Genomic DNA, 24,458 nt, shown 5'->3' with positions numbered 1-24,458 from the left:
AATTCGTGTAGCGATGTATATCAGTCGAAATCCGGTCGGAGAATGCCATTTTACGCCATTGCATATAGCTTTGACCTTCCGTTCAACAGTGCTCAACGCGCTATTTTCAATGCTAAATTCCATTGCAATATCTTGTTTTCTCGATCCTCCGTATATTTTCTTACAAATTCATAGTTCTTTTTGCCTGATATTCGTGAATCACCCTTTATATGAAAAGCGCATGTCTTTCATAGCATAGTTTGACCCTATTCAGTTCGATTACTTCAGGCACTATTCTCTTTAGGAATATTATTTGCATTAAGAAACTATAACGAATTTTGATTGCCCTGTGCGCTTAAAAGGAATTTCTTATTCTTTTTATTCAGAAACATTCATTATTTACCCCTCTTTTTCTTATCTTTCTTTCATTCCTGAATAATATACTATCGAGGTAGAAATGAACAACAACCAAATGGGTAAGAATAGGGCTATGACAACTGATAAATATAAAATGTTGACTTCAAGAATATCTTCGTGGCTTGTTCCGTATGGGAGAGCGAATAAGAATCAATTTCTGGTAGAAAGTTCCCCCTCCCCCATGCAGGTATCCTCCTAAAGGCAAATTGACATTTTGTGCTTGTTAGCAATGCCAAATTACATACTTACAAGGCCTTCGAGGTGCAGTTATGGATATTGTGTATTACATAAATGTAGTTCTTATCAGTGTTGTGTGTTATCGATTATAATTTAAGGAAAAGAAAATAAAACTGTGCCTGTGGATGTTGATAATGTAGTGTAAATGCTTCTGCGAGCTTCGCTTGCTAATTATATCTGTTCAAATTCGCTCATTTAAAATAATCGATTCCAGGGCGTAGTCAGAAAATATTTTTGGATTAAATTGTTTTCTTTTTGGGTAAACTTTGGTGTTCATTAGTACTTTGCAAACTAGTTATGAATTTTATTTCTGAAACTTTATTTGAGAATCTTTTGATAGATAAATCAGAATAAGTTTCTGAGATACAGATCTTGAATGGAAAATGTTTTAATACGAGAGTATAATTCTTTATGTTCAATAAATTCACGAAAATGCTTGTAAGGTAGTTCTTAATTTACAGTATAATATAAACTTATTCAAAAATTTGAAAATACATATTTTATTACCTTTGTAGAGACATTAGGTTTTTTTGAAGCAGGAGACCTAAAAAATGTATATTGTTCTCAACAGGACTCGAATTTTCGGCCTTTCGAATACTCGTCGAGTATGCTTCCAGTTATACCACGAAGGCATACGGAAGGGGGGAGAAAGTATCTTATATACTCCCCCTTTTAAAGGGCGACTGGGGATGAAAGGACCCAGTCGCCTAATCCTGGCGGTGACGAATTATAGCCCACCCCCTTTTAGTTTGAGCTCTACCTTGTAGAGTTATTAGTCCTTTTTATAGCAGGAGACGTCAAATATATGCAGTTCTCTCGCCGGGAGTCGAACCCTGGACCTCTCGAATACGCTCTTATAGTACTACCGTTACACCACGAAGGCATGCTGGAAGCAGGAAGAAAATACCTTATGACTTGTTCCTTCTTGTTAAAGAATAAATAAGCTCAGTTACGAATTTATAATCAGTTTGTGACCAAATGATCGAAAGATGCCTTCACTCTATTTACATTTGCAGCACGAAGTATGCTGTCTCGAATGATGTTATTTTAGTTCTTGAATAATAGTAAAATTCTGTTTTCCCTTCCGCTCCTGCCTGTACTTGTAGACGGTATACTAATGCATCTAACAGTTAAATAGATTTATTGCAACTTTCACGTGACCACACCTTTCATGCTAGTATTTTGAATAGAGGAATATATTCTGTATATTTATGTGCAGTCTTCGCTAATGTATACTGGAAAATATATACATGGCATTGGAAAAGGAGTTGATTTCCGTCTATCGTTGAAAGTGTTTGATTTGTGTACTATTAATAAAAAAAAAATTAAAACGCTTTTATAAAATAAGCTTTCATTTAAAACTCGTAAAATCAACTCGTATAATGAATTAAAAGGAGAAAAATAATTTATCATATACTTTAATGGCAACGAGAAATTATATAAGTCTCTTTACAAAATCCATCTATAACTATCACGAAGAGCACGAGGCGCCCTTGATAAAGTTATTAATACAATGGCTTGTACTTTTAAAAATGCAATTCTGGTATTAGATTTCATTATTTAGGCATTCATGCTTTTATTCGCAATATGAGGCTTATCTAGCGAGTTTTATGTAGGTTTCCATCGATACTGATTGACTACATTTTTGTTGAACACTGGGGTCGTTAATCTACATGTCTCATATATTCATCTAAATTAATTTATTTGCTTTTAAGAAAATATTTATTTGATGTATTAGCTTTTTACATTAGAATTACGGAGGGAAATAATTAAAAACTAGTGAATACATTTAAAACAAGCTTAATTTGACTTGGCTGCAAAGAACAAATGATCATGATTATTGGGATTCCGGGTATTTGGAATCCACGCAATTAAGAGTTCGGCAATACTTTTTAAATATCTAGAGAAATTCGCCATTAGGAGACAAAGACTGGAAAATAGGTAGCATATTTAAATGCTTCAATTTGTTCTAAGAATACAAGTCTCATTTCATTTTGTTAGGATAATATTATAATACATATCGATGTATGTATGTTACTTAACTTGTAGTATTTGAATCTTTATGGTAAGGGGCTTACAATTCCCCAAAGCACAAGATTTTTGCATTGTCCTGCAGTAAGCCGTTAGGCGCTCAAACAGTTTTGCAGGATATATATCTGAAGTTATATAGTCACAAATTATGTATATGGCATATATTATATTATAATTCTGCTTTTTAAAGTATACCTAAGTAATATCACACGCACATTTCTGCTGTTTTGCTGCCAAGTGGTTTGTTTTACGATTGTACATTTTTGCACTTTCCCCTTTGGAGTATACAGTATCATCCTTATGTTGCAGACACATATAATTTATTGAATAATTTTCGAAATAAGTCCTTTAATATCTGCTTGCGGGTTATTTTAATAGCATGCAAGTGGAACATTAACATCTCTGGAAACTTTCTTTTTAATAGTTAATTCTGCTTAAAAATGAATTAATAATATGTTACCTTTTCGGCGTCTATGGTAAAAATGTTACAGATACTTTATTATCTTGATATTTTGAATCCGGGAACTTTCTTATCCAAAATAGGTCTCCTATTCATCTCTTTTCTTTAGCTACTGACATGTGTCCGTCGCTTTGAAAAGTGGAACAAAAGACCTGCTTCTCTAGGCAGCCGTCTTCTGCAAATAATTTAATGATAGATGGTGTATTGGCTGAATTTCGCTCACACCGTTTTTATTTTGAAGGAGAAATATGCGCGTGACCCAGAAAAACATCCTAAATGAAAACTGCGCAGTTTGTATTTACAATATTAGCTTGTTCAAAGGAAATATTTTCTTCCTGAAGTCTTAGAACTATTTGAAAATGAGGGAAAAAGTTTTCATTTACTTTCCATTACGTGTTTATTAAAATTCGCAAATCTTTTAATTGACTAATAGTTTTCTCTAAATGGATGAAAGGATAAAACATCAATTTCCCCCTTCCCGCGGTGCCAGTGTACGAACTTTAGATCTTCCAAATTCTAGTTGGACCTGCTGACCACTTACACCATAAGAACATGTACGGGGCATGCATTGATTCCGTATACCCATGCGGAAATGCCATAATTCCCATATTTAAAGTAATGAGAAGAGGCATAGATCCAATTAAAAAATTCCTTCCAAATGTTATTAACACTGAAAGAGAATTAAAGGATGATGCAGGGATTAGAAGTGCAGTCTGAAACAGCTGCAGTCCCTCCACTGGCCGAGCGGCTGAGGTCGCTGAATACTAATAGTTCGACACGGGTTTTAACCCATGCGAACAGGCTGGCTGCATATTTAGTTTCCATGGTTTTTCCCGCGTGTAACATGAATACGGACCAGTTTCCCTGAGAAACCACGAAGGCATCTCTCCTTTTAAATAGATAGTCCTCATGTTACAATCAAATAGCCAAGCCTAACCTAACCGGAGAAGTTGCAAAATGCTGGACTTGATTTTTACCTAAAGATAAGGATCTGTTCTTATTAAATGAAGAACACAAAGACTATTCATAGGTTAGGAAGTCCTAAGAGAATTCCAAATTGGAGTTTGATGAGCTAAGATAGATAATGCATTTATTTTTTGGGAGATGATGAATCTTAAGTTCGGAAGAGGTTCTGATGTAAGTAGAAGTCCATAATATCAGTTCATTTTTCTCTAAAAATCTTATATTAGAAAAGGCGAAGGGGAAAAAAAAGTTTATGTGTGGCTTGAACGCACTCAGCTGATTAAGGCAAAGTGATTCTTCTTTCCTTGCTTTCTTCCGCAACGTGGAACCATTTATGAAATTATTTCTTAGCTGCGTGTGCGGAAAAAGTGGGTGAGTGTTATTTAGCGCTCAGTATGTCGTAATATATTATTATGTTGCAGTTAAAACAGTTTTTTGGTCCGAAGTTTATATATTAAAGTACTATGCATGTCTATTATATGTGTAGATTAATAAAATCTTAACAATGTTTTTACTCGAAACATGGTGTACAACGTTGTTTTTAATTAATTTCATGAGTTAATTTATTTTGTTAACTTTACTGCTCATTGTTGAAGTTCGAGTTTTGTAAAATAAAGTAATAAAATGTTTGGTCTATCAATCTTCTAATCTGTGTTTAATATTAAATATTTATTGTTTAATTTTGTTTAATTTTATCGGCAAGTCCCAAAACGTATATGCAATTTTAAAATTGGATTTATTCTCTACTTTTTAATTATCCCATTCTCATTTCCACGCAATTCGTACTTTAGTGAGCTTCACGGCTTCGCTTATTCGATTCACTAAAGAATTGGAAACTTACTACTTTCTTATAAAACGCGAAGAATTCGAAAGTCTTTTCAGTTTTGCCAACATAAACAAAACTTCTGCATTGTAGAATTGCAGCATCTGTATAGTAAACACAAAGTTTCATAAAGACAAATGACCTCGATATTCAGTTGAGACCATAAAATTACTATTTAGGTTTTGCTTATATTGAGAAATTTCTGAAAATCATCCAAGACTTTTCTCTGCTTTTTTTAAGATATTCTCGCTTTCAAAAGCAGTGCTTCTCAATCTTTTTTGTTGCATGCACGCCTTTTACCATTTCTAGACACCCATTCCCCCCATCCGTTCCAAAATTCAAAAAATTGTATATATATTTATTTACATTTAGATGATTTTTTATGTGTTTTATAAATTAAACAAGAAAAAATATGGAAAATATTGATAAATACCAAAACTTGAACAAAAGTAATTTCCTATATTCATAAATTAAATAATCTCTACATATAATAAAACAAAGAGTCTGTGTGTGTGTGTCTTTTGTTCGCGTTGCGCGTAAGCTAATAGACCCACGGCTACGAAATTTGGTACATAGGTGCATCTAGACAAAAGCCAGTGCACCTAGAAGCGATTTTTTCGAAATTCGAATTAGAATGTTTTTTATTTTATGTTTTGTGACGAAATCGCGTCATTTTGAGACATAATGGGTATAGGAAAGCGAGATTTTACTCTACACACTCCATTTTCACATCGTCAAGAAACGTGGGCACTTAGCTATTTTACGGACTTAAAATAATTTTCGTGTTCCAATAAATCGATTAAATACGAATTTATTTAACAAAGGAAGTTTAACACCTTTTCAACGGGATTTTTTCTAAAAAGGTTTATTTAAAAAAATGTACTGTTTATTTTTCTTTGATTTTTGGGCATTTTAAACTTTCATCCTTGCAACTGCTTTTGCAAAACGAATTTTGGAAAAATGATAATATTTTGTATTTTTAAAAAAATTTTTAAATGAAGCTTCCGAGTACACTTCTCACATCTCACATCTTTACAAATGTGATTTTGGCAACGATTTTCCTTTCTTATTGTTGTTGATAGATTTTTGATGAAATCGCATTATTTTGAATAGTTTCATTCTTTTAGAAATATGGGTTTGGCAACAATTTTTCATCGTATTTCTTATGTCACTGTTTTTAAGAGATTGGCATATTTTATTGTCATTTTTTATATATATAATACATTTATTTTATTTATTTTATTTATTTATTTATTTTTGATAAAGTTGTTCTGCAGAGTAAAATTTTGCGCGGAATTTTTTGTTTTGAGTTTCTTTCATGTTATTTTTTGCTTATTTCACTATTTGTAAGATACTGAAAAGTTTTGCTGATTTTTTTTTCTTCAACGGAAAGTTGGTTGGTTAATTTTTTTATTAGGATACTTAATATTTGTATTAAGGGATATATCTTATTTCATTGTAATTTTTTTCTCTTGAAAATATATGATAAAATATCATTAATTATATTTTGCTTTACAGATTTTTTTTTTTGTATTCTTTTATGTTATTTATTGCTCATTTCACTGTTTTTGAGATATTGAAAAGTTTTGAGTGATTTTTTTTAGGAAACGAAGTTCTTAATACCCTTTATACCATTTGAGTTCTTAAGATTTTGCAAAGGGAAGTTGGTTAATTTATTTATTAGGATAATTAATATTTGTATTAAGGGATATTGCTTATTTCATTATAATTTTGTTATACGTAATAACTTTTTTTTTTTATGAAGTTGTTCTGCAGTGTAAAATTCTACGCAGTTTTTAAATTTAACGTTTGGTGTTCCATTTAGCCATTTTTTCGGTACATGTAAAAGCCAGACGAAGACTGGCAGCGAAGCTGCTAGTTAACAAATAAATGAAAGACTGACCTTATTTCTCCCTGAAACTATAAAAGTGCAACTGATTTCCTGGTTGAAAACCCCTCCTGAAAAGGGGCTTGATTTTGTATAAATCGGATGCGAAATGTATTCTTTGAAATGGTTAAAGAAGTATACCTTTGCTTTCGCCATTTACTTATTAAATGATTTAAAGGACATCATCGATACTTGATGCCCACAAGTACATAGCCTTATCGATTTTCTTTCCATGTATAACTGCATTATATATGAAGTCGAGACATTAATGTCCTCTATTGCAAGAGAATTTGAAGCAGAATTTGAATCATTTCTTTCTGTCATGTTTTCATGTTATTATATTGCAACAGAATTCCAGTTATCCAGATTCCGTCTGGAACTCCATTTATCTATGTTCTTTCTTTTCTTTCTATCCCAAGTAAAATTAAGACTGTTGTTAATTTATTCACCTATTAACTTTTCAGCATAAGAAAATGATATAAGAAAATAAATATTTTTATATATATTATTAAATTAATTTAAACGAACATGTATGACACGTACAGTCAGCTTCCCCCCCCCCCCAAGAAAAAAAGGTGGGATACAGTTTTATATCTTCCGTTCTACTGGACTGGTTGACGAAACTCAACTTGTGTTTTTCATATTTCGAAAGGGCGACTTAGAATATATATTAGATTTATATTTTGCATTTTTCCAACATAAGTATTTTGACAGAAAATGGAACTTTTTCTGAAATGACATGCCATTTTTTTTTTCCCATACTTCGATTCTGCTACTCAAATTATGCCTAAAAACCCAAATTTTGTAAAATTTGCTTTGAAATTTAATTAGTAAATCGGAAATTTACTTTGACGCACTCTTTTTTTTTTTTTTTTTTTACTTTGGCAAGAATAATACACTTGGCGAAGCTCTCTGTTTAACGGCAACCTATTTCAATTTCCCCTTCATTATGCGCGTACGGGAAAAAGTACAATTTTTTCTTTCTTGCATATATTTTTACTTCATATTATTTTTTTTTAAGTACAATTGTTATTTTTAGACATTTTTTTTTTTCTTTTTAGAACTTTATTTTAATTATTTGAGTTGCGTGGTTGAATTATAATTTTTGAAGCAGTTTTTTTAAAGATTTCTGTTTATTCATTTGTATTGTGTCCTTCAAACGTGTTTGTTCTAATAAATGATTTTTTTTTAAAACGTGATTTAATTTGTTTGAAAAGCATTTCTTTCGAAATAATACTTTTTCACCCAGTTTTCGTCACCACGCCTTTGAAAACTGCATTCTGCATTAAGACAGGATATACCGTAAAGCACGGTTTTAATTTAGAATTCTATGTTTACAAAAAAATTTCCACGCTTTTATCACTATGCCACTACTTTACATAATTTTATCATTCTATATTTAGTTTTATAAAATATTATTTGAATTTCTGATTAAAGTCAAATTTTTCATTTTTTAAATCTCAAAAATCAAATAGCATAACATAAAAATAAAGACCCGTGATTAATTATTTTATTGAGGCTTTCATTAAATATATCCGCAGTTATCCTTGATTTTTTATTCGCTGTATTAACATAATAAATTTTAGTTAAAGGTAATTTCTAAAATGTTGGGCGAGTGCCATAAATAGTTGCTCATTTTAAAGTCACTTAGAGTTCGTATAATTGGAAAACAATCACTTAGGTTTGGATATATCTTAATGATTACAAATTTTAAATAATATTAATAATGTTTAGCCCAGAAGGGATAGTAATTTCGCTTTGGCACATTGCGCTAAAAATATGTCGGTTCCCTTTTCAAACTGTTGCCACCAAATATTACAACCCTGTCTTATATTTAAAGAAATTAAACAACGAAGAATCTGCATAAATGTATGTATGTTTCTCGCATTACGATAAAACAACGTTATCTAGAGCCATCAAATTTTGAATGACGTAATCCTACTGCGAATATGGGCATCTGGAAACCCAAATTTGGAATTTGGAATATGTTTTTACTTACTTTGGAATATATTGACGAGTTTTTGATTAACAAACTCAACAATTTCAAAGCGAGCAATGGGAATACTCTACGGAAAAAAAAAAAAAAAAAAAAAAATTATATCCAGCGCGCGAGCCTGTGTATTAGAAATTCTAAAGATACGCTCATTTTAAAATTATTTTACGATATTGCTGTTGAACTGGATTTTATGGTTTAAGTGCGAAGAAAAAAGCTTCCAGATTTTACATTACGCCCAAAGGGGCGTGTTTTTTAACGTTTTGTGGGTTACCTTTGTTTGTTAAATATCATTTTCTTCGCCGTACTCACTTTGAAACAGTTTGTTTTCCGTAACATTCTTAGCTTTTAGTGTGTATTTAAGCTGAAGGTTTTGAATCTTTAGTTGAGAGATTTCCTCACGATCACGTCTTGCTATTAGTATTTTTAACATTTTATTTAAAAATTATATTCCAGCTTTCGTATTCTTTCCTAGCCGATGCTTTAAAATACGCCTGGTAAAATGTATGAGCCAACTTATTTTATTTAATATTCAACGTTTCTACAAACCATCCTCCCGTCTTTAGCTTAGATTCCAAGAACACGAGCCCACCAGCGGCCGAGCGGTAAAGTCGCTGAACACTGGTAGTTCGGTCCGAGGTTCGAATCCCGCGAACGGGCTGGCTGCATGGGCGTTTTCGTGGTTTTCCCCATGTGTAACGTGTATACGAGCCAGTTTCCCTTAGAAAGTCCTCCACGAAGGCATCCCTCCTCTTAGGCAGATAGCCCTCGAGGCTTTGCCATAATCACACACACACACACACACACCCAAGAACACGAAGTAAATACAATAATAGCAAATGTAACTGAAAGTTCATTTGCATTACGGCTTTGTAGTTTAAAAAACTAACGCATTAGCAAATATCTTCTGTTTGTTCCTGGGAGTATAATAATATTTTAATTGCAAATCAAGTAGTAAATTAGAATCCAGGGTTTCTATTATAACTGGAAACTAGAGTTAAACCTAGAGACCTTACCAGACAGCGAAATATCGCTACGTCTTGAGCAACCTACAAAATACAGAAGTTTTAAATAACTTTTTTTTTTTTTTTTTTTTTTTTTTTTTTTTAATTTTACCTTCAGGTTGGAACATAAAGATACAACTTGTGCTACACACGAAATTTCTACAACATGTGGATATTTTAAATTAACAGAACAGACCCTTAAATTCGAACAATAATACGGTAGTCGAAAACTATACATTAAATATAATAAGCTGGCTCATATAGTAGTTTTCCGGCGCTTATTTAAAGCATCGGCTGGCAAGAATCCTAAAGCCAGAATATAATTTTTAAACAGAGCTGGCTAAAAATACAGCGAAACGGAACTTCCAGAAGTTCTCTTAACTAAAGATTCAAAACCTTTAGCTTAAATTCACACAAGGCTATACAAAAGGAGAAGTTAGTACTTAAATCAAAACTGGTTAATTAACATATACTGTACGAATCTAATAACCTGGCTTTTAATTTAAGCGGTCTCGCTAGTGGCTGAGCAGTTAAAAACTACTGACAGTTTGCCCCGGAAACCAACCTAGGCGAACGAGCTGACTGCATGTTTTTCGTGATTTTCCGCATGTGCTGAATACGAGCCATTTTTCCTTAGAAAAGTCCCCGTGATGGCATTCCTTCCCTTTAGACAGGTAGTCTCCATGTGCTTTGCCATATTGAAATAACTAACCAACCTAACTTAGCGCGATTTCTAAACTAAAGCCAGAAATTCATCGAAGTTTTGTGTCATGATTCGAATTCAGATCTTGAAAATCACTATTTGACTTTTAAAAATGTGTTTATTCTAAATCCTTTGTTTACATAAAAATATATTTTGCTTTTTAAAAAAGAATCTTTGATGATAATTAGGGACATTTCCAAACATAAAGAAAAGTTTTTTTTTTTAGAAATTTAGGAAAAGTCACGAAATACCTTTGGAAGTAAAACATTTTGAAATTCAAAATCATTTTTATTTGTTGCCGTTGCTACGCAGAAAAATAAATAAATAAATAAAAATAAAAATCTTAGTAAATTTTGCCTCTGTTAAGCATTTCTTAGGGGGCAGCATGTTTTATATATTTTTTAACGCATGTTTTATATATTTTTTAACTGAGAAGTATTGAATGCTTATATGATGCACAATTTTGAAATCAGCAAAGTAAATTTCGTTGAATATAAAATGACGTTAACTAAAACAGCAGACGATAAAGTGGTGAAGGTAAACATTTTCTGCTGCATTTTATACTCTGCTGCATATGCGAGAGCAACTTTCATGGATTTGATACTGACATCTGAATTTACGAATATAATTTTATTACTGCTCATTTCTGTTTGTAGAACCAACTCAAAGTTATTGCCGTTTTTTCTTTTTTCCATTGCAACAATTAGCTTATGGAATTATTTTTTCAGTCCGATAATCGGGAAATTTTTATTTTTAATAACGATAAAAGAAGAAGAAAAAGTTTTAGGCATTCCCCGTTCCGAGAAATTAATCTCACTACGGGTCCACTCCCCCTTAGGGCACATCGTGGTGGTTCAACCTCCGCTATTACCCCTCAGGAGAGCAGCGCACCACCTGGAGCAAGCCCCAGGCAGCACCGGTCGTCTAATGCTCCTACCAGTCGCTTGGGCGAGCCCGTCGCAGCGGGACATTACCCAGCGACCCCGGGCGAGACCCCCGGGTTACTAGTACCACGCCGCGCTAGGACGTGCCAGACTCTGGGGCCGGCCAATAAGTGACCTTTCCCAGAGCCTTCAGAACCACCAAGTTCATAAATTTTATATCCCCGTGGCCGAGACTGCCTAGGTACAGATCCTAGCCAGTAGCTTCGCAGAGTTCTCTACGTCGACCCTCGGGGGGGATTAATAACGATAAAAGCTGGAGAAGCTTTCAGAGATTAAATTCTGAGTTCATTCTATATTTCCTCATTCCAGGACGATTTAAAAAGGTGTGCAAGTTGATGATCTCCTAGCATAAGAAATGCTTACAGGATAATTAAAATAGATAACATAACGCTAATATGTTTAGTAAACAGCTTGCTAAGATGTTTTGGGAAAATATTTATTCAAGCGTAATCTGTTCGACATACTGAATCTAAAGAGGATTATTGAAAATCTTTTCACATTCTGATGACTACAGTAGCTGTTGCGTTATATTTGCTGGTATAGTGCAAAAATTGTAATATTTCATGAATGCTGAACTTTTTAAACTTTTTATCAATCAAGCTGGAAATCTAATATTGCGAGAAAAAACTCCTCAAACAGTAGAAAGTATGACGGCTGTATGAAATTTTAGTTGTTTGTGTGTAATATCGACATCCCGCTACAAGACCTGGACACTTAGCATAATGTTATAAAGTGCTTTTTAAAGTAGTATTGTTACTAAGTTCGATGTATTTTCACAAAAAAGTTTTCATATTTAATTTAAGTATTGCAATTCGAACATTTGCCAATTTTTTATAACTATTAACCTAAAATCGATGCTCATTATAAAGCGAACGCAATCGTAAGAACGCGGAGTTTCCATATGCGTTCGTCTCTTAGGAAAATATCTTATAGAATTCTTGAAAAAAAATCCAATGTTAAACTGCTTTGGAACCTTTTAGGATTATGGCCCATATTTCTATAAATTAGATATTCTGTACAATTCTATAAAATTTTAGATATTGTTGCGTGCGTACGGCTTCGTAATAGATTGAATGCATAAGTTAATAAAATTCATTCTTATCACGGTAAATGGACATTTCCCTCAGAGATATTCGTACAATATCACGCAATATAATCAGAAGCTATCCTTTAAACTACTAAAAACGTTAAATAGAACGCAATCCATAGTGCAGAGAAAGCTAATACGATGAACAAAATTACAGTAGCTAAGTATACAACAACTCACAAAAAAACTGAGCTGCAATATTTTCTCTCTGACTTTTTATAGCTTTTTAAATCAATCGCGCTAGATAATTCTAGCAATTTCTGGAAATAAGAAAAAGTAGAATTACGGTTACAGCTAACATAGTAGTCAATTACATTTAGTCAAATTAAATTACCGAGCTAAACTTTTGTTCAATGTTAAATGAAGGTGCTCCTGTATTTTTACTTTTCCGGCGTAGCTTTCTCTTAAAATTTGTCACGCGCTGCATTGCACGGGGAAAGAAAACAATTTTAATCATAATTCTACTAAAGATATATAACTAAATACGAAATTCGTAACAATGTAACTCCTATAGAGTTATATAAAAATATTCTAAAAGAAATATAAGTAAATATTCTGTAGAGATTTATGCAGAGATTCTACAAAACTTTTTACTGTTTCTAAAGGTTCCAATCTTACATAATATGCATAGAATTAACTAATAGATTTCTAGAGAGAAAATATCAGATCTAGTTTATGGAAAATTGGTTGTAGTCCTAAAGAATTCTAAACAAGTTTCCTTACTTAAATTTTTCTATAAAAGTTCTTATAAAAGCTTTGGAATACTTAAAAGCAGTAAAAATGATCGAAATTTTCTTTTTGATTAAAACAGAATGAATTAAGTTTTCTTCATTTAGCAGAATATTTTAATCTAAATTTTGAAACTAGCTATAACATGGTGGGGAATTTTCGGAATAGCTGTGATATTTTCCCCTGATGACGAATTTCAATATCAGTTTGATTTGAAAAAGTATTTAAATAAATATAAGCACATTTTAAATAAAATTTAATTAAAATTTAAAAAAAATCATTTATCTTGTTGAGTTATATACCATAATTAATGTCATGATTTCAGGAATTAATTTTTTATAATTAATTATAATTTTTATAAATTAGTTTTAATATTTTAATTTATTTTATGATTTACAAGATTTTACGCTTTTGCAAGATTCAGTTTTGTATAAGCAATATTACTGAAAAAATTACATAAAATGTTACATAATTTAGAAGCTAAGGCACGCTAAGCTGAAGGAAAAAAGGAAACCATATTTTCTTTTCAAATATGTATTCTTGTGTATCATTATATAGTACATCGGAGAGGGGATTGCTTTATTTACATCTTGAAAAACTTCTCAGATTTCTACAGAATATCGTTCTATAAATGCTTTATTGATTTTTCTAAGCAACATATTTATAGAATCCTGTTCTGTAAAAGTTGTATAAAATTCTATGGAATAATATGGAAAAGCATTTATATTGATGATTACCTATAAACGTCTGTAAGAATTTCTGTAGTGTTCTATAGAGCTTTCTTAAAAGGTGTAATTTCATATTTCTAGTAATAACATCCATATCATAGTACAGTCAAAAGTCGTTAATTCGGACACCCATAATCCGGAATGATCTATAATCCAGACCTCAAAGCTACAAACTTTCTGCGCATGCGTCGCGTTCACGCATGCGCACAGGCGTTTACGAGAGCGCATAAGACCCTTACAGCTGCGAATATGTTTGTGCGCATGCGCGTTTAATGTGTAACGGAGTTATACGCTAAGCTAAAGTTATCTAATTCAGTTAATGTTGCAGACTGCGTTGTTCCTTAATCTTCGAATTGGATCCGGCTTATTATTTTTTGCAGACTGTTAGAGCAATTTTATAAAAGTAAGCTTGAACTTTCGATTATGTCAAATAGAATTTCCGATATATATTTACTACAAAGCGAAAGTATGTTTTGAAATCCGAAATCTGTTTATCAATTTCACGCTGCTCTGCGGCAGAGGGGGGAGGGCAGAAACGTCATTATTAGATTATGATAGATTAGAAAGATTATGTCAAATAGAATTTCCGATATATATTTACTAATATGTAATTTGTATCTACAAAGTGAAAGTATATTTTAAAATCCGAAATCTGTTTATCAATTTCACGCTGCGGATTGGAAGTTGATTTGTCAGCACTATCCTTATCTTCAGAGCAGATGTTTTTATTTTATTTGGTTTATAATTCCGTACTAAGTGTAGTATTTCATCTCGATATACTCCGTCTTTGATATGATTTAAATCAAGTTCCTCGTCATTATAATTCGCTTCCGATAGTAAAGAAAGTGACCCAGAGGTTATTGAAAACGAAAACATTTCGATTGACAAATTAGTCGGTATTCTCAACACAACAATTATAGGACTTGAACAGCGGAACTTTGTAACTAAACAAGAAATTATGTCTGTTTAATAGAATTAAAGAGAAAGTATTATCACATGAAACGAAGCAACTTTAATTGAAGGAAATGTTTAATAAAGTAAACAAATAAATATTAAGCTTTTTCTTTTTGTAAATTTTGATACCCTTTAGATCATAATTGTTCTTTATTTCATAAATTACGGTTTCATATTTTTAATTTTGTAATTTCTGCATACCATCTTACCAGATTTAAACTGATGATCTATAATCCGGAAAAATCGATAATCCGGAATCGCCGAAGTCCCGACGAGTCCGGATTAACGACTTTTGACTGTACTTCATTACCGGTTTTTTAAGCGGCTGCTTATCAAAATGAATATATCAAAACAATACTTAGCAATTTATGTAAATGTACCAAAACAGGGGGTTATCTAGTTAAAAATGGCAAAGAATGGTATGCAGTAGTAATAAATTTTATTGCTGTTATTCAGTATATTATGTTAACTATCCTTAACATAAATATTTTGTTCAATTTATACTGGTCAAGTTTCATATCAGCTGAAGCTACACGCTAAAATTTTGGAAAATTCGTGAGTCAAAGCTAAGTTTTAAAGAACGGCAGTTAGATATTTCTGTAATTTTCATTACCTACATATTAGCGCTATCACCTTGTTTCAGTCTGACGACTTTTTATAGAAGAAAAAGTGTGATAGTTTTTACTTGAAAACATATTCATACAAGCATACATACATACATACTAGATTTGAACGATCTGCTCTGGAACTGATTCAAAGAACAGATTCACTTTATTGATTGAATTTCCTCTTATTCCAAAAACGGAATTACAGCTGTTTTACAGTTCACGGAAAGCTCTTGTTGGAAGCCTGCCAAGAACAGAGATCTACTATTTTGATTTGATTCTACTATCGATCGTTCACGATTTGATTCACTTTACTGGGCGAGCTTACCCCTAATCTGCGAAAAAATAAAGGCTCTGTTGTTGGAAGCGCCCAGGAAAATTTAAATTTTATTTTAAGAGAGAAAATAATATATATCCTCCCTTTTAAAAGCAAATTTAACTTTATCTTTTCCCAACTTATTAAAAAAAATTATTCTAGAATTTTTCCTGTAGTTCTGTGCAGAAAGGAGGTTTTAGGGAATTTCAAAACTACAGTTGAAAAAAATCAGGAGTTAGCATCTGGTTGAATGAGTTCTTTTGATCCCACGCCTCGCTTCATTCTTTTTAGCTCTTCACTCCAGCTTCGCTAATCGGTCTCGATTCCTTTTCTCATTCAATTTTTTCAGCTCTTCACTCCACCCTCGATAGCCGCTCTTGATGCACCCGTTTCTCCGGATCTTTTCATCAAGGTTCGTGTTAGTTAGCGATAAGTCATAAAAAGAACCGACTCATTTCAGCGAGCGAACTGTTCTAATCCAATCCCATAAAAGAGCAGTTTTGCTCGTTTCTAATATATACGTATATGTTTTGCACTTCAGTTAGATATTTATGCCGAAAATCAACCAATATAAATCTATTTATAAAAGAGTTTTTGTTTCTTTTGTTTTGGTGGTAATTTCATAGTGGCCGCTTTAAAAAGAGATTTAAAACACTAGTTCCGGCTAACAAGTTTGCGGTAAAATACTATATCTTGTAGAAATTGTGCCGCAATTTCTTCTGCTGCACACAAATCCTATAAAAGCATATTTCACAGTTGAATTTAAAATAAAAATAACACATTACATTATAAAATCCGCTGAAATTTAGAATATCCTAAAAATATCCACATAAAAATGATGACTTTACTTTGTTAGAACTAAACAGTTGTTATTCACGTGGGTTACCAGAGTTTGACACATTCTTTAAATTACTAAGGCTCTAGAACTAGTACGTAAATACCTAATTTTTAAAACCAATACACCATTTTTTAATAAAAATAAAATTTTAAAGTAAGTTAACAAGACCATTGCATTTATTAATTAATGTGATTACTTGTAAGCAGAAATAAATAATGTTTGTTGCTCAAAAAATAATGTTCGAACGCTATATGAATATTAAAGATATGAATGTTGTTCTGAACACTTCACCGAGCAGAATTTTATTCTTGTTTTCACCTTTCCCATCCGGATTATAGTTGTCAACTCATTTAATAGGAGTAAATTTGAAAGGAAAGTAAGACTAATATCCTTCAAAATAATATAAAACGCTTTTCAATCGAATGAAAATGCAATAATTTGAAAAGTAGAACTAGTTGTTTTTCTTTATTGTTAACCTGTATGCATTCCGTCAGAAACACAGTGAGTCGCGATTTGCGGGGCGAATTCAGTGGTTCCTGCGCCCTTCTTCCTAAAAAGACAAATTTATTTATTAAGGAGAAATGGGAAAATTACTATGACAAACCATCAGAGTAAAATAAAGCTGTCATAGCCATTACAAAAGAGAAAAAAAAACATGAAATGTATGTAGAATATATGAATGGAAAAATGTATGTATGAATGCCTGTATGTGCGTATGTACTACGTACCGTATGTATGTTATATGCATACACACACGCATACCTACGTATTTACATATATATATGCATGCATGCACACACACATATATATATATATATACATACATTTTTTAATTCGGTGTAGATAACTGAAAAGTACCAACATATTTCCATGTAACTGAAGAAAGTTTTCTTTTGTAATTAGAACCTTCTAGGTATTAAATGTAACAGGTTGGATGAATATTTCAGTCTAGCGGCTAACTAGGTAGTAATAGAACTTTGGTGAGGGAATTTATTTATTTTATTTAAACATTTAAGATATGGTATATCCTATTCAGTTTCTACCAGAAAGATGATTGTAACCGATGTGTCGACTTTGATAACAGTTGTCTTCTATAAGAGCTGAATTTCTCCTTTCTTTTTTCATGCGAAATTTCTCATTTCTTAGTCAGACAAGCAAAGTAGATAGATGACTAAAGATTATCAAAATATTTTCACTTTTCAAGACCGCCGCTAGAGCGCGCGCATTTCACTGCAAATGCGAATTATGTTTTCTGAGAGCATGGTAACCGCATACTGTTTGAAAGTATTATGTTACAATCACAGCGAAATATGAGTATGTTATGACAATATATAACTAAAGTGATCAAATAAAATGTCGAAAATATGTAAAGATTTTCATTAGTTTTGAATGTTTCTTTTTATCATAAAGATTGACAAATACTTCAACTTCTGCTTACGTTCACATGTTATCCTAAGTTTTGCTTTAACTTGTCTGCTTCAGGTAATCTCTAAACGTTTTGATAAATATTTGTTACGTGTGAAGTATTTCTTAGTACTGGAAATTTCTAAAATATTTCAGGTATATCTTTGTATAACTATGTCAAGTTACTGATATTATCGTTCCACCTGATGAGTGATAATTTTCGGTTACGCAGTATAGATTTTGCATGCGAAGCAAAGATAAGGTACCAAAAAATTGTGTGTAATATTAATTTTTGCATATATCTGGCAACATTATGTAAAGCATGAATTTTGATTTATTTCCATTAATCTTTAATCTGTTTTCCACTTGCATTTTTGTGATATATGTATTTACTTGATATCATAACTTAATGTCATCTTTTGAATCTCATATAAGGGATCATGTACTGCGAATTAAAAAAAAAAAAAAAAAAATGCTTAAATGATTCCTTTTACAAGAATTGAAAAATTTCACCATTCAGAATTTATTATTTTTTAAGGATAAACATTCTTTAATATCAAACATGAAATTACATTTCTGTAAAGCATCTGGTCTATTACTTTTGGTGAGCCCGGTGTGTGCTGTGTTTATTGTGTATGTAAATTTTATTTTTATTACTTCATATTTATTTTTTATTTTGATCGCTTGGACCTTTTTTGTAATTTACTGTATGCTAGGAACAAAATTCAGATCTCAATAGTAAATATGTGCAAAATACACAAGCACTGTAGCATGTCAATTAGTAAATTTTACTGTCGATAACTTAATTGATTCTGTTTTAAAGATTTTGTCTAGTAACATGTAGTCAGGCAATAAATAATATTTTTGGCTATCATTGAGAATTTAGATGTGTAGCTAGGAATGAAAATAAATGAAAACAGTCTGATTAATTATTAATGATGAATATTTGTTAATTTCCGTTAATTGGGTTTTCATCCGCAGAGAACCCGTATTTAATTAATACAGTGATGAATTTTAAATGTTGCTGACGAGTCATGTTGAATTAATCTACAACAATTGCTGAAAGCTATTAGTTAAAAATTAACAAAATTTATAACTGAACAAGAAAGTCAAGGTACTTTAGTTAATATTTGTTATTTTTCATTAGTGGATGATTGTTAGTAATCTATCAAAACCTTGCTTAACAGTATTAATTAATCCTTTAGTTAGTGTGTTATGTTTAGTTAAATCATGTTAATAGAATGTGTAGTAAGTAATAAGAATAGTTACAATGGTTTATTTGAATATAGTGAAACTCGTAAGAACTATCTGTTTTAATTCATGGATGACTTCCTTCCTGGAGGACTCTCTAAGGAAAACTGGCAAATGTTTATGTCATGCATGGTAAAATCTATGAAAACCAGTCATATGGCCAGCTTGTTCACCTGGATTTAACCCAGGTCAAATTACCAGTGTTCAGGAATCTCAACTTCTTGGCTGCTGGCAATCCAAATAATTATGGTATATCTATGCATGGAAACATTATGCATTATATCTAAACATTTGGATTGACCTTCTATTTTGTAAAACTAAAGGTGTTTGAATAGTATTTGACATTTTTCCATCTTCTTATGCAATAGATGATCACACTATAAAAATTTTTAATGGGATTTGAAGCTGAATAAATATAAATTTAGCTTTAGCTTTTTGCAGTTAAAGAATTTTTGTATATTGTGGATAAATAATAAAAATATCAGAAAAACAAATATTTATTCCTGTGTAAAAACACTTTATATACATGCACACATCTATGTATGTGTGTGTATCAAACAATTTAAGTTTACAAGAAAGCATTTTTGCTAATTGGCATGAAATAAAAAAGTAATCACAAGAAAAAGTTTTCATAATTCAAATTTTAACTCGCGAGTAATTTTATGAATGTTTTAATATTTTTTGTCATTTGTAGTATTAGTTTAAAAAAGTTTTCATTAGGAAGGACTTTATCAAGGCAGATATTGCATGACAAACAAAATGCCAATGTGTTATTTTCTTGCATATTGTTATACTGGGAAAGTGTGATTTCTTTTTCTTGTAGCTAATCTCACTTATTTGATCTAATCAGAACAAACCTACGAATTTTATCATACGAATTCTGTAAATGTCAAGAAGTGTAGGATTGCATCTGTCATTGGCATGAGGCTTGAGAGTATCATATAGGTAACTCTTGTACAGTTTTGCCCAGTTCTGCCCAAATTTTGAGGGAAGCCCAGGAAATAGATCCAAGAGACCTGGGCTCCTCGGTATTGTAGCCAGCATCACTAATCAATGTTCCATATGGACAGCATTAACTTGTTATAATAGTTATTAACATTTAAAATTTGAAAGCATTTTTATATGATATTGGCAAATCTTGTCATCAAAATTTTTATGGATTTTTAAATTAAACCTTAATATTTATGTTTTTTAACATTGATATAATCATGAATTTAAAAATGTATTCACTATTGTGGTAATCTTTTTATTTTGTGTTATAATACATGCATTGTGTGAAATATATTCTGAATAAACATATTTTAATGAAGATTTATTTTGTAGCAATTAGAAAGTGTGTGTTGTCTTCAGGTAATTTAATTGTTAATGACAGATTTTGATCTTTAACAACATGTTTTATGTTATTAATTGGACATTTATTTTGTAGGATCAACTATCAGAGCAGTATGATTGCAATCTTTTCATTATCAAATTTACAAAATCCTACTCTCTATTCTGGGAAAGCATCGCTAAGCACAAGTTGCATATTATCACCATATTCTGAGATTACTAAAAGACTGCTAATTGATTCCTCTGTGAATTGCCAGGTTCAGCATTTTGCATACAGTAAGTGTGTTAATTTTTAATTATATCTTATGTATTGTAAGTATAATTTTTAATGTTTTGTTTAAATGGACATCATGATTTCATTTGTGTCATTTATTATCATTTTAAGAAAACTTCCTCCTGAATATTAAATAGAATAGATCTGTTGGACCTGAAAATTGGAATCTGACTTAGCATCAGTTCCTGATCTTGACCCTCAAGATTGGCCTAAATTACATACTATTAATATTGGGAAAAAGCACTGTTTTTAAATAAAATACAGCAAAACAGGGATATCTCTGCTTTCCTGAAAATTGCTGTGTCATGTACCTCAGATGTCATATAATATTCAAGATGTTTTGTTTGAAAATTGGTTATAAAGTCAAATTTATAATTTCCTAAATATAGAGCTTACAAAACATTTCTTATTATATTTATTACGTAATTCTGATAAACAAAGTTTATCCTGTTTCATGAAATCTGTATTTGGCTCTCATTTTGGGAAACTTCCTTAGAAACAAGAAATGCTTATGAATGCATAAAACTGTATACTTTGTACTCATCAGTCTGCTGCCATCTCATCTCAGTCATGTCAGCATTTTCAACTGATTCTTGACTCTGAAATTTTTGTTCTTTTGCATTTTGACTGCTTTCAGACTGGATATTCTTCTCTCATTCTGAAATATGTTGGAAGGAAAAATATATGTGTACTGTTTAATATCTATTTTATTAATTATATTTGAACCAGGTGAGTTGTTAATATTTAGTTTGTCTCTTATCTGGTAATGACTGTTTGTCTATTTAGTCTGGTAGTGGCTGAAAGGTTTTTTTTTTTTTTTTTTTTTTTTTTTTTTTATTTGAAAGCTTAGCAAAGATATGGATTCAATTTTGAATTTGATATATATATTTAAATATTAGATTTTTTAGCTAAAAGTTTCAGTCTATTTATGTTTTCATTTTTTTCCCTTTCTAATGTAATTTCATGATCTTCATTTATTAAATTTGAAACAAGTACTGTTTCTCATCATCTGTCCGTAAATGGTGGTGAATAAGATGCTGTTTTACTGCAATATTTTTTGCAGTTGGAGTAATTGATGTAAAACATTTCTTTAAGAAAAATGTATCATTTTGTGACAGCAGAATATGAAATTGAGTTTGTAAGGGTTTATCTTGTAATAAGTATTTTAATTATACTTTTTAATATCAGATTTTTTTATTTGTAGATTATATGTCTTTATGAAAAACTTGAAAACATTAAGAGCAATCCATATTTATTTTAATCTTATTTCTATTTTATTTCAATTTTATTTTATTTATTATTTGTGTTTCTATTTTATTTTAATGTTTGATTTTTTTTAAGCTCAGCATGGAAATATTTTATTGCTGAATTGTTATATTACAAAGTGAAAATTAAAATTATTTGTATTGAATGGTATGGGTTGAAGTTAAATTATAAAAACGAGCATTGGATTAACTAAATATTATTTAATGCAATCAAATAAATATTAGTGTGACAAGCTACACAAACATAGCACTGATACAAGATGGAAAAGCGCATGTTAGTTATGCCAATCGGAGAACACAAAATATACGTCAGATTTAAAAGAGGAGATCAATATCAACACTTCTTCTGATTTCACACTTTATAAGTATTTTAATTATACTTTTTAATATCAGATTTTTTTTATTTGTAGATTATATGTCTATGAAAAACTTGAAAACATTAAGAGCAATCCATATTTATTTTAATCTTATTTCTATTTTATTTCAATTTTATTTTATTTATTATTTGTGTTTCTATTTTATTTTAATGTTTGATTTTTTTTAAGCTCAGCATGGAACTATTTTATTGCTGAATTGTTCATAAATGCCCCATATTTTTCAAAAACCACATATACTAGCTTTTGTGAGACAGTCAACTATCATAATGTCAGTTGGCATTTTCTTAATTATAATTTTGCCCTTATAGCATGAGGAAGTGACATGATGAACAAGATTGATATGCTTAGTACGAGCATGAAACATGCTATTTTTATTAAGGTCAATAGTGCGTTTGTTGTGGCAGAAAAATTTTTAGTTTTTCTTTTGGCTGGCAAATTTAATTCAGCCATGAACTTGCAAAGCCACAGAGCTTCTTTAATTGCTGTGAATAAGGCTATATACTCTGCCTCAACTATAGAGTTAGCAGCAGAGGATTGCTTGTTATAGGTCTTTGCATCCCAAAGTGTGGGATCGGCTGTACGCTGTAATTTTAACCCTTCGCATTTGTACTGTATCGTCTACACTCGAACAAATATAGTTTTAAGTAAACTTCCTGTTTCTATTCAGGACTCCAGTGATGTTTCCAAAGTCCACAAAGTTACCAACAAAAGATATTCTGTTTGGCATCAGTTGTACCATTATTGGCGACTTTATCGTTTGCGCCGGCAAAATGGAAAAGTACCAAAATTTATTATTGTTATTTCTTGCATTTAAAATTTTGTTAATTCATGGTATTTTTATAGTGCTGTGCCATATTAAAAAATAGATGTCGCCTTTCGTCTCATAACTTGGCAAAAAATCAGTTGCCAGTAATTGGCAGCTTTTCAGGTGGGGATGTGGATAATCAGAAAGCATCTCTCTCTGTCTCTCTCTTTTTAAATGGTATATTAATGTTTCTGATATCACATAAAAATTTTCACTTAATAAAATTTAATTAGATAAACACTCTAAGAATGTATGTAAGTAACTGATGCTTGTCTTTGTGCAGAGGTGTATGTAAATGTTTGCTAGTTTTTTAATATTTATCAATAATTAAAAATATTGAAAAAAAATTCAGTAACGGACTTTTCTTATTTTAATGCTTGAAATAAAATAGAAAAATAATGCAAAAAATTTTAATTACCATTTTTTACATAATTACTACTTCAGGTGTATTGAACAGATATGCTGGTAAGTAGAACTGTAACTTCTGTACACTGGAAAGTGGAAAAAGAACATATCAATTATATGACAGAATGCAAATTGTATAAAATGTGCATGAGTAAAAGATTGCTAAATATTAAATAATGATTTTAAAGTTTTTGATATAATTATAGGATTTTGTCTTTCACCAATGAATTTATTGTCCAATAAAAATTTTATTAAAAATTAATGGATACTTTTACATTAAAACCATAGCATGCAGTTTTGATGCTATCTTGGTGTATTTTGACTTCTTCCTTTTCCCATGTCTTTGGGTCAAATAGACAAAAAAGAACGATCAGGAACAACAATAATGAATATTCTGTAATTCATGATAACATCCACTAAAGAGGGAAGAACATGTCCTACATTATTTTTCTTTGTGAGCATTTTTTTGCCATCAATTCCTCCAATTTTCTTGCATCCATCAATGTTATGATGAGATAAGAAATAGACTTATTCATCTCTTATGTAATTATTCCATAAGTTAATGAGTTATATGGCAGTAATGAAAAGAGTGTATGATCCAGCAAACCACAAATGTGTAGCCATTTTGGTTTTGAGTCGTCCTTTTAAT

The 24,458-nt window shown here is 31.1% G+C and overlaps 1 protein-coding gene across 7 annotated transcripts in view; it reads left to right on the top strand.

Moving 5' to 3' along the window:
* Pisd (phosphatidylserine decarboxylase) overlaps positions 1-24,458 on the top strand; it is a 158,607-nt gene that overhangs the window by 96,891 nt on the left and 37,258 nt on the right. For 3 of the 7 annotated variants that reach the window (XM_085820745.1, XM_085820742.1, XM_035353322.2), the window contains exon 2: positions 20,781-20,959. In XM_085820745.1, the coding sequence (XP_085676871.1) occupies positions 20,781-20,959 (179 nt within the window). Of the gene's footprint in view, positions 1-17,961; positions 18,366-18,472; positions 18,737-20,780; positions 20,960-24,458 lie in introns of those variants that run through there. The other 4 variants (XM_035353316.2, XM_085820743.1, XM_035353307.2 and 1 more) reach the window with 4 other exon arrangements.

Source organism: Stegodyphus dumicola, chromosome 7, assembly GCF_044657685.1.
Source record: "Stegodyphus dumicola isolate Sdum_Otavi_A_Nest chromosome 7, ASM4465768v1".
NCBI lineage: Eukaryota > Metazoa > Arthropoda > Arachnida > Araneae > Eresidae > Stegodyphus > Stegodyphus dumicola.
The sequence above is the reverse complement of the archived record's forward strand: the minus strand, read 5'-3'. Positions and strand labels throughout refer to the sequence as shown.